This window comes from Thermobia domestica, chromosome 11 (genome assembly GCF_964235325.1).
Source record: "Thermobia domestica chromosome 11, izTheDome1.hap1.1, whole genome shotgun sequence".
NCBI lineage: Eukaryota > Metazoa > Arthropoda > Insecta > Zygentoma > Lepismatidae > Thermobia > Thermobia domestica.
Genome location: NC_137464.1, coordinates 112,477,853 through 112,490,203, shown reverse-complemented (window position 1 = coordinate 112,490,203; position 12,351 = coordinate 112,477,853). Strand labels below are relative to the sequence as shown.

The window sequence follows — 12,351 nt, the reverse complement described above, 5'->3', positions numbered from 1 at the left end:
GTGCTTGAGCGATTGAACGTAGAAATTCAAACTCTAATTAGTGATAATTTCACAGTATTATTTTATTCAAGTGTAAACTCAGTAAAGTCAGTAGCGAGAAGGGTGTGGATGATGAGCCAGAGTTGATGAGATGGGTTTTGGTGGATGGTGGGTCATAATGCGTGATAGGTCTGAGTGGATCAGAGTGCGCCATGGTGGGTGATGGGCGGGAGTGGGTCAGTGAGTTGGGTTCAATGTGTCATGGGTCAAGTTTTCATTGACCCACGCCATCTCTGATGTTAGGAGCAATGTTTCATTGAACTAATCTATTTAAAGACAAACAAAATTTCTATTCTATTCTTATTCTATTCTATTCTATTCTATTCTTATTATACCTAGGTATTCGCAGCTATAGAGCCAAGTCGACGTCTGTAATTGTTTTATTGTTAAAATTATAATTGAAAAAGTGCAAGTTCAATGCTCATATATTTATCTGTGCGGCAGCCATCTTGATCTCCCCCACAAAAATTTGTTATTGAAAAGCTACTTAAATTCAAGGTTTCAAATTCCTTTTGTAATTCTTCACATTCAATTTAGAAATGATTAGTCTACAAGTAAACTTTAATACAACATTTTGTTCTCGCAAATTCTTGAAAAATTTCCCCATTTTTTCAGCGCGAACTGTATCATCCATGAAATATACATTTTTCCTACAATATCGGTTATAATTAAAGATCGATAAATAAATCAAAACTGCAAATGAATTCACTTCCATAACTTAACATTGTTCTTGAATATTAATAGCATCAAATGCTAATTAATACACGGCATCTAATGAAACTTTTAGGGATACATTTCACAGAATCAATCTGTTATTTCTGTCCAATCAACAATGCACCAGTTGGTTGTCAATTATTTATTCATATTTATTACTTTTTCTCACTGAGCTGTCAGCACAACAATAACAACAGCAAGAACAGTAATTGTGATGAATTTTGAATTTGTCAAATAGTATTAACATTCTAAAGGTATACAACCACAAAGTGTAAAATACATAACATAATCATATTATTTGCAATATATTCATCAGGGGAATATCAGACCAAAGATAATTTTTAAAAATATTTTCCTGCAATGAACTACAGCTCTCACAGTCAATTTAAAATAAAACTTTTAGTTACTATTAAACCATGAAATGAAATGAAATCTTTGAGTTTTACGTCCCACGATTATGCCGGTTAGGCTAAAGAAGATGGTGATTATGAGAAATGAATGAAATGGTGGAATGAAGAAAGTGGAAGGAAACGGGAGAACCCCGAGGAAACCCACGCACACGGTGTTTGTTCACCACAAAGTTCACTTGGCGGTAGCAGGGTTTGAACCCGGAAACCCATGCACCAGAGGTGAACGCTCGACCACTGAGCCACCGCGGCCCTATTAAACTATGCTTGTAAAATCAACAACTGTTCTTAAAATAATGCTTGATTGATTGATTGGTTTCAGCTTAATAAGGACGTCAGGAGCTAGGCTGTTTGTCTCCATCATATTTAAAAGTATAGATATAAAACAAACACAAATTTACTTATATGAAATATGACAAAATTAACATTGTCGCTAGCAATAGTGCATAACTCAGTGAACAGCCTAGCTGTTACAGATCTAAGATAAATGTACTCCTTTATACTCGTCATATCTGTAATAAATATGTTTGGAGCACTTCGTTTAAACTGAAGGCATTAAATTTTCTTTTCAGTGGGATGAATACGCCAAGTATGGCTGGATTTAGTTTTAGAAAAGTACAAGGATCAGCCTATAATCTATATTAGCGAATGGCCCGCGTGTTATTTTTTTTCTCCCTCCTTCCATTTCTTCCGTATTGAAATCAAGCAAGTGAACAACAGATGTCTTAAGCGAAAAAGACCCAGTTTCAAAGTTTGATGTCTTTCTATCTCGATTAAATGCAACGAAAGTGTTCCGTGAACCTGGCACTAATTTTAAACATGCCAAAAATTAGTGTTAAATTAGTGCTGACGATACCGCATAGAAAGAAAATTAGTGCTATGTATCTTTTGATAGAAATGAGGAATTGGAAATGATTTCTTTTCCTTTGACGATACCGCAATTAAAAATTATCGAATATATTTAGCTTCTGATAATAGCACTAATTTTCTTTTTATGCGGTATCGTCAGCACTAATTTAGTGCAAATGAAGCATGCAATATTAAATAAACTCCGCATTTTCCCCACCTCTTTTGTAGTGGAACTTTTTAGACTTAATGCAAGTGCATTAGATATTTGTATTCTACGTAACTTCATTCTCTCCTTCTGCTCTTGCCATACTGAATTCGCTTCTCATCCGTTCGTGGTGGAATTTCAAACATTCCTGCAAGTGATGGAAATATTCGAATTATGTGTGAAGACCCCATATTCCGAATATTGTGCCTATATGTGAAATGATTCAGAATAAAAATATAATAATAATTTTATTATTTTTCTCCCTTTCCAATAAAACTTGAAAAAAATTAGTGCAAGTAAAAAATGCATATAATTGTATCATAGCAATTTTCATATTTTTTATCCTTTCTAGGTGACTTTCCAAACAACCCGTTTAAGTGAATGTAATGTTTGCTTCCTAATAATTTTCTTCGTTTCCTGAATTCAGGCTAGGATTTCCAAAATTCGTGCAAATGAATGTAATGTTTGTATTTTGAGCATCAAAAGAATCCTCATATATATAAAATTTCATACCTTTTTATCCAAAGATTGGAACGTGAAGAAAATATCTGAAGTACAAAAGTAAACAATCCACTTCAATAAACACGATTCTTCTCTTAAAGAAATATTAGTTCAAGTAGGCGTCTTCCGACTTCTAATGCGGGAAAGAAGAAGTTATGTTAATTCGGTGTATGATATATATTATTGACGTATCATGAGAATAGAATTATACTTTTATATGTAAGAAGGTTACTTCGTGAAATGTATTTCAAATTTTGAAATGTATTTTTGTCATTTGGTGTCTACATTGTTTAATTTAGTTCTGATGTATGTGGTTAGTATTTTTAATTCGTAGTTTGCAAACAATGTACTTTGATATTGTCAATCGCCATTGTGTAAAATTTTCCAGTGATTTTTTTTCTCTTTTTCCAGGAAAACGTCTTCCTAATGGGTACTGTGGGTGGAGTCTTATTAGAAGCAACTTGTCTGGAAGATTCAGTCCAGCAGCATCCCTACAAATCTCTCTCCATCTTTGTCCTCCCTCCTTTCCTTCATTTCAAGGGGAGATTTGTTGAAGAGAAGACCGGGGGAGGTTTTACCGGAAATTACCAGCGACATGTCAGAGTAATATCAGACGAGAGCCGTGGGGCATCTGATGAGCAAACATGGCGACCGCTTACCAATTCATTCCTCTTCTCCCTCTCTGTGATAGCCAAAGGGGCCGTTTCATGTATGTCAACAGTTGACCTCGGCGCCTAAAGCAGGAAATGATGTCATATTCACTATACATGCAAAACCAGCTCCAATTAGACGACTTTCACCACCAGTTCTGCATCATTGCAGGTATTGCATACACGTACTCTCTCTTCTCTGTTCGTGTGTAATGTCTATATGAAAAGGCAGATTGCACAATGATAACAATCATTTTTTTAATGTCCAAATGATGATGATGAGTTCAAACTAATTTTCTAACAAAGAAACGAAACAGAAGATTTAAAAAAAGTTTTCAAAAAAAATCCTATCGAGAAAATTAGAAAATGTATTCATTCAAAAACACAAGTAGCTGTGAAAGTACGATAATTAACGTGTACTTTTTATGCTCTCTTAGTATTTACTTTCATTTTTATAGCTTTTCAACCTTTTAGTGGGACTGTTGCAATTGTATTATCATTATTTAATAATATAAGTAAAATAAATGAATATATGATTACTATAACTGACGTATAGTGTACAATTTTGAAGTTTATATCAGAAAGTTGAAATTGTGTGTATCATTTGTCATTCAGTGGATATTAACACGATAGTCTAATTCGCCCAAAATTTGTCTAATATTAATAGATCTACTACCAGCAGCTGTTACTATGTTATATTTCATCCCGGATCTTGAAATTTCTTACTCCCTTCGTAGATAGACTTATATTTCTAGGATCATCCTAGTGGACTTTAAAAGTCGGTATGTCTGTCTGTCCCATTTCAAAGATATCCATTTTCAAAGATTGATGTCTTTGTACCCCGATTAAATACAACGAAAGTGTATAATTTTTATATATCCCTTTCTTTTGAAATATAATTCCCAAACTCGACACGATAACTGGCGAGCCGCGTTGCCTCACTGATAGAGCGTTCACCTCTGGCGAATGAGGCCCTCGGTTCCATCCCAACTCTCGCCAAGTGAACTTTGTGGTGGACAAACACCGAGTGCGTATGTTTTCTCGGAGTTCTCCAGTTTCCTTCATTTCATCATCACCGTCTCCTTTAGCCTAGTCGGCATAAACGCGGGACGTTAAACTTAAAGATTTCATTTCATTTCATTTCACGATAACTGGCGCGTTAGATTCTGTTTCGACTCCCAGTTGAATTTCATGTGGTTTGAATCCGACGATATGTTTTAGGTCCACTTCTCACACAGCCTCACTGGTGAAAATGGATGCTAAACTCTAATCTCATCATTATCCATTTGATAACTCTTGAATAATGGCGTAGTTTCGAATTCTTTTTTTTTTTCAACGGACAAGTACAACGATTATATCGGTAGAGTTTGTTAATGGATTCGATCCGTTAACATCTTCATGGGTGATGATGAAATTAACGATGGCTATCCATATCCTACACATGAAAATGTGTGCCGAGGTTGAATTTCTTAAAGGTTAAAAGATAAAATATCTTTTGGGCTAAAATTGTTTGATATATTTAACAAACTTTTTTGAGGTTAAACCCTTAAAAAAATTGGTGAAATTAAAACCTCATTACTTGCGCTATCAGAGGGTATATAAAACTTCCTGAGGGTGTATAAACTGATTCTAAACAGTTGTGCTCCTCAAATATTAAAAAGTGTTTTTGCTTAAACTTTAACAAGGATTGGTGATCTTAAAACTTCACATACTTGGAATGTGAGGAACCCAGAAAGCCTAGAGTATTATTGTTATGTAAACTGATACCAAACGAATGTGCCTGTCAGAAGTCAAAAGATTTTTGATTTGCCAAAAAAAGAAAAAGAAAAGAAAAAATACTGGCGAGGTTAAAATCTCATACTTGGGATATGAGAGGGTATGTACCTCACATACTTGGTGTGTCAGAGCCACGAAAGTAGCGTGTGTGTATAAAGCCTAAAGTACCGCTATTGTTCTTATTTGGCATCAGTTTAACCTCAAATTTAAGAATTTTACCTTAATGTTCAAAATAATAATCTTAAAATTAAAATCTCACATACTGATAGTGGGCTTCCTGATGAGAGCCTTTGGCACACGAGGTTCCGGATGTGATTCCCGTAAAAGAACATGTGACGTAGTACAGTGCTTCACATTTAAACAGTAGACTTCGTTTTATATAACCTCGCTGCTGACAGAGGATGGAGATATACTGTAAATTTATCAATCAGTCTTCTAGATAGTGCATTGACGTATTTAACACTAATCTATCAAATGTTCCTATAGTGGAAGAAATCTTCTTTATTGATTTTTAGAAAATCCTCATTATAAGTATCATTAGCATTTACAATATAGCAAAAATTTTGACCAAACTTCAAGCCCAAAATTTGATGGTCCACATCTCGGGAACCAAAGATCTTCATTAGAAACTATTTTACATGTATACGAAACAGATGAAAATCTTTCAATATGCTATGGAAGACCACATACATTATGGTTTACGAAGGGGTCTACCTGCACACTTGCATTCGTGCCCCTATAAGGTCAACCGGAGTGTGGTTATGTGTAAATAAACCTGTGTATTTCTTCGAACCTCCTGAGGCGACCAAAGCGAAATCGAAAATCCATATTTTTTCTACCTTCACTTGAGTGATATCGTGCTATAAACTTGAATGTCCCACAAACGCTACGTTGTCCGGTCAACCGGAGTAGTAATGCATGCATAAGTCGTCAGACGTAGCCAAATTTTTGCACTATCTGTCTTACTTTCTCTTTGTAAATATGCCTTAAGCTAGGTTGCCATGCTGGAAGAATCTTGTAGCTGCCATTAAAAAATCTTGCAACCCCATCTTTCTATTTACTATTTACACAGTACAACTTTCTGAAAGCAAGAAAGATGTCTCCACCTTTGCAGCACTGCACTCTAGTGGACAAATAGTGAACCTCCTCATTAAAAACGTGTATTTTGGCGCGCTTTTCCTCCCCGTCCAAAAGAATTCGTCGTTTCGGAAGCGGCAAAACTGGTTTTCTCTTTATGTCAATGGGAGGGTAATAACAGATAGCAAGCAAGACGACCCAGAGAGTTGCACATGGTTTGACTCCTTACAAGATGAAAAAATTTGTTTCACGTCCCTTCCAAGACTGTTTACATGGAGAAATATTGTAAAGCTGCAAGATTTTTTTAATGACAGCTACAAGATTCTTGCAACATGGCAACCTAGCTTTAGACCTCTAGAGGGCCATGTTGTAATATTGGAAGGTATATAAATATAACTTTCTTATTCTGGTGACTTGTCATGGGATGTCATGAAGGTTTCGAGACGTCAGGTATAACACGTCGATGGTTATTATAAGCAATACTATGTCGGATGACAATTTTAACTTGCTAATATGTCCGTGTTCTATTTTTAATGATATGTATGTACTATGATACGCAAATGCAATAAAAATTACGGACCATGGAAATAAATAGAATAAGATTAACGTAACATAATACATTTGCCTTGAACCGGGTTAATTATTGGCAGCTTCCATCCTCAGAGAAAGCGAGGTCCTTAATTTGGCGTTACACACACACACATTATTAATTTGCTTGGCCCATATGGCCTCATAAAAATCAGAAATTGTCGTTGTAAAAAAATGTGAGCGTTCTATAAGTTAGAATGAAATTACGTAAAACCAGATGGGCCCTAGCACCTTTCATTGACCTCTGCACTTTTTTGACCCCCACCCGCCCTTGTAGAAAGTACATAGTGATTATCGTCGTTTAACTGCTACTTATAACATTTAAATCGATTTATTATTTAAAAGTTAAAAGTTATGATATGGTACCTCAATGTTATCTCTGAATTGCATTGAAAATAGTGGCATATATTGTATTTTAGAAGTAGAACATCAATATTTATTACTAATGTGAGTATTCTTTTATTTTGAACTAGAGAAACAAATCAATGAACAAATCAACGTTTGTTATGATAACTGTGTGATAGTTTCGCCAACTAACTGAACAGATTGGCTTCACATACAATGTCTGATGAAACCAATATGTTCAGTTAGTTAGCGAAACTATCACACAGTTATAATAACAAACGTTGATTTGTTCATTGATTTGTTTCTCTAGTTCAAGTTATTTAATACAGCAAAGCTAATATGAACCAGTTAGTAATTCTTTTATTTTATATCTCTCTAAATAAATTTTTCGTTCGAACAATCTTGGATTATGAAGCAATAAAAATTAATTCAATATATATAAGTTGTTGTACTTGATAACGAGGCAGGGTGTTTCAGTAGTAGAGCCCTTAACTCTATGGCTTCATAGTATGATTTCAATTGTGACAAGTTAGACTAATGATGAAAAATATCGTGTTTCTTCATTGGTTCCTTCCACATTTCCATTCTACCATTTCATTTCATCTATTTTTCTAAGGAACTGTATTTCGCTGGTCCCTCTGTGGGTATTATGTATTAGAATATAAAATGCTTGGTAGATTGTTGCACACTGTTCATTAAGAGTGTTAAATGGTCAGAGAACCCTTTCGAGGAACAGTATGTGTGAGGGTTTCAAGCTGGTAGATGTTATAATAGGAGTTCTTTGGTATAGATTTAATTGAAATTGCAGGGAAAGAGGGCCACCCCTGCAGGGCCACTATATAAGAGGAATTCTGTGGTTAGCATGGGCTTATTTAAAGTTGCAGTGGCGGGTGGTCTTCTCTGCAATGGACACTATATATGAGAATTCCAGGATGTTCCATTAGGATAGGAGTTGGTTGGGAGATATCGGTAACCGGTGAATTGTTAGTTAATAGATAGAATATTATTAATGGATGGGCGTTACATGATTATTTATTTATTTATTTATTTATTTGAGAAAGAGGTCTCTGGAAAAGCTATGTATTAGGATTTCAGAGTGTTTGGAATTAGGATATGAGTTTGTTGGCAAATGATCGTGTATTATTAGTTAATAGGTAACCTTTTGTCAAGATGGGCAGTATATGGTTATTGGTGTTGGCGAAAGGAGGCTCTTGGAAGACTATGCATTAGAACTTCAGGGTGTTTGAGCACAGGGTAAGAATTGGTATTGTGCACAAACTGTATTGCTGGATAATAGGTAGCCTTTTGTTGGGGGTGGGCAGTATAGGATTATTTGGTCTTGTAAGAGCAAGGAGACCTCTGGAAATCTATGTATTAGAATTTCAGGGTGTCTCGGTACAGGATAAGACTGGTTAGGTGATGGATGGTGTATTGCTCTAACAGCACTAGATGTATTACGCATGTGTCATTTAGGTGTACCAGCTACTTTATAGGTACCTGACACTTGGCACATATGATAATCATGTGCTAAGCATGTACTTCAGCTACCTACAGTTTCAGGTACTTGTTACACCTAATTGATATTTGCAACTATGTACCACAAATATAGCATTTTTATACCTGGCTTCGTTTCGCACTCTGTCATTTATTTTTATGTCACTTGTGACATATATCTGTCATGTTCTAGGTACGTTCTTTAGGTATATATTGTTTCTGATACCCTAACAGCACAAGATGTGTTAGGCATCGCCATTTAGGAGTTCGAAATTAATCTCCCACATTTGATGCATTTGTTGCTTCTCTTTCTCAGCGATTGTGTGCTAGAAGCAATAAACACATCAACTTTATTAGGTGGCAAGTGTCACCGATCATTTGAAAGTGAATATGGAAAGAACATGAAATAAAGTAAATAGACACTTATCAATTTGTTATAAAATTACATGGCAAGCACATTTTATTTGATCCCAAACGGTTATAGTCGAATACATGCGGTTAAAGGAGCACTCTGATTAGCCGAATGCAAAAGACCTCAACAATTTATCCCTCTACAAGCGCCGTTCTCTTCATCGCCTCTGAGGCCAAGTCGGAAGAGCACGCGGCTAGTAATCCAAAGGTTCGTGGTTCGTGCCCACTCTAGGGTAGTCCTACATTTTTTTACTTGTTTAAAATGTTGTTTAGACTCGCTTTAATGTAAACACATTACACATATAGGCGATTTAGTATATTGGGGTTAGTAATTTTGTGGTTCACTGACGCTTACGGCATGGGGAACCTACCTAGAACATACTAGGCACGAACATACTAGGCGGTATATGTCAGGCATGTGCATAGGGGCGGACATAGACTGTGACTATCACTCGCCATCCATGTAATTGCTCTCTCAGAAGAATATAAGGCACATACTGGACACATTCCTATGTACCTGAGGAAACATGATAGGCATATGCCTGCTACGTAATTGTGCTGTTAGGGTGTTGGTTAATAGGTAAACTATTGTTCGGATGATTGACTACAGGATAAAGTTTGGGTGATTCGTGATGTATTGTAATTCTATTGTTGATAGGTGGTACATGGTTATTTGGTTTTGTAGGGTGAAAGAAAACCTCTGGGAAGGTCGCATATTAGAATTTCTGCCTATTGGGCTACAGGATAAGAGTTTGTTGGGTGCTGAACGATGTATTGTTGGTTGAAAGCAGGACGATTGCTGGGGATGATTGTAATTGATTTATTTAGTTTTTTAGCGGAAGGAGATCTCTAAAAAGATTGTTATTAGGATTTTAAGCTGATTGGACAAGGATAAGAGCTAGCTGCTTGATGGTTGGTGTATGATTAAGGAATAGTTTGCACGGGTTTATTTAATTTTGCAGGGATTGGAGAACTTTTGGAAGCTTCTGTATTTGGATATCAGGTTGTTTGACACTGGAATAGAACATGGTGCTGATTGTCACACAGTATTGGGAGATAACTAGCATAGTGTTGAGGAATGGTTATTTTGGAGCAATATATATTAGGATATTCAGAATACTTGGGTGTAGGATAGGAGTGTTTGATAGACGGCTGGATTATCCTTAGGGTGGGTGCTGTAGGAGGTAGGGGCCTTTCGGGTAACAACATGTTTTAGGAATTAAGTGCACTTGGAACTAGGATAGAAATTGGTTGGGTGATTGTTGGGGGGTGGTACGCAACGGTATATTTGAACTTGTAGCTACAGGAGACCTCAGGGAAAGCTTTGTATTAGAATTTTAAAGTATTTAAGTATAGGATAAGATTTAGTTGGCAAATGGATGGGGAGGTTGGAGACAAGAGTTTTGTAGTTACAGTAAGTGTCTGAGAAACTCATATGTTAGAATTCTATGGTAGTTGGGACCTGGCAAAGGACTGCACAACACGTACTAACAATGAAACATGCTAGAAATTGAATATATTGTTGTACATAGTATGTATATGTAGTAATGTGAACGTATAAATTACGTATATGGAATATATGATCAATTAATCTAACTTAAACTTACATCTCAATATATATTGTTGTTATTATTATTGTTTGAAAGCGCAGCTAATATCAATAACATGTAATATTATAATTCTAGCAAACATGAAAGGTTATAACATTTGTATACTTCTGCCTATCTAAAATAATCAAACGCCAATAGGCTAGCGCGAGGTCATTTGCCTATACGGTGTAGCTGGAACTTTTTAAAACACCACAAAGCTGTTTATTGTATATGGTAGCAGCAGTGGCGAAGAGGGAAAATCCCGGACAAATGCAAGCGTCGGGAACACAGGGGAAACACAGATGGGGTGGCCCGATCTAGGAGTACGGTTAGTAGGATCGGATACGCTGCACGTTTGCTCATAGAACGCGTTAACAGGGGAAGTCTCACAAGCCTTCGATTCCACGGCGCACAGGATAACGTGTGTAATAATAGGAGTAACAATTTAACGGGCAAATACACTTTTTGTTTGTGAAAATCTCACACACCTGAATTTCTTGTGGTGGTAGAACTTGTTTCACCTCGCATAGGGCAATAACCCTGTTTGTTATTGTAATTAACCATGTGAAGGTGAAAATTATTTCAACTAACAACGCTATTAAAATTTTCACATAATAAATTGTTTTAAAATTATATGAGGGAAAGTAAGAACTTTGTTATGAAAATATTTAGATGACACACTATAATGACATCATAAAAATGTTTTAATCGTTTTGAAAATATCTTTAAAAGCATTACGTGTTAAGACATCAATGTAAAATTCTTTGAATATTGACCTATGGAGAAGATCGTATGCATTAATAACGCAGTCTTTCGAGAGTGAGGTTCAAAATATTTGCAATATTCCTGACTGGGACAGTAGTTTTGATTTATTTGAATCTCCCAGGAAGAAGCTTAAACCGTGGAAGAAAATATATCATTCGTTGCAATCTCCAGATCCTTTTATAGAGGAGAAGACTACATAATGAGAGTTTCGTAGAATATAGTAGTAGCACCAACACAAACAGTAGTAGCACCACCAGCAGTGACTAGAACAGTAGCAGAAACAGTAGTAGCAGAACAATTGGAGAAGAAAAAGAATAACTTACCCTTTATGAAGAGCTAGAAGAAATGAAGCCAAAACACCACCAGCAAATACTTCTCCTTCCTCTCCAGCATCACCATTCCCAAAAGCATTACCATCATAAAGTATGACTATTCATCTTATCGTATTGATGAAAAGTTTGTCAAGAATAGTGTAGAAGAATAGGGCACAAAGGTTGTAGGTTTGACTGTGTGAAGGCTGTAAGTTTGACTATTAAAATCAATTGAGACAAATATCTCTTCACAAATTCGTTAACTTTAGAGACAGAAGCATGGTATGCAATTGTGAAGCCTGGAGTGAAGTATCAATTATTTCGTGAATATTGTAAGTTCATATTAACGCCATATTAAGACATGAAATGTTGAGAAATGGGAAATATTATCTAAAACTTGTACAGGTACTGTCAGAATAAACAGAGAATTAAAAGTGATAAATGGGACTTTACAGAACATTTCTAATATTGTGTGTATATAATGTATATAGTTAATGTTTTCAATTTTGCGTTTAGAGTACGTAATATGATTTGTGTTTATTGATTACATTTTTTGTTTATATTATGTATTGTGCTTTATACGTTTATGTATAATATTGTAAATAATATTATTGTGTGTTGTAAATAGAA

At 35.6% G+C, this 12,351-nt stretch overlaps 1 protein-coding gene across 2 annotated transcripts in view; it reads left to right on the top strand.

Moving 5' to 3' along the window:
* Positions 1-12,351, top strand: part of LOC145664360 (uncharacterized) — a 359,106-nt gene that overhangs the window by 314,193 nt on the left and 32,562 nt on the right. The window contains exon 2 of one of the 2 annotated variants that reach the window (XR_014127421.1): positions 3,127-3,537. Coding sequence is in view for 1 of the 2 variants with exons in the window: in XM_081730997.1 (XP_081587123.1) it covers positions 3,127-3,453 (327 nt within the window). In the remaining variant the exon portion in view is untranslated. Of the gene's footprint in view, positions 1-3,126; positions 7,321-12,351 lie in introns of those variants that run through there. The other variant, XM_081730997.1, reaches the window with a different exon arrangement.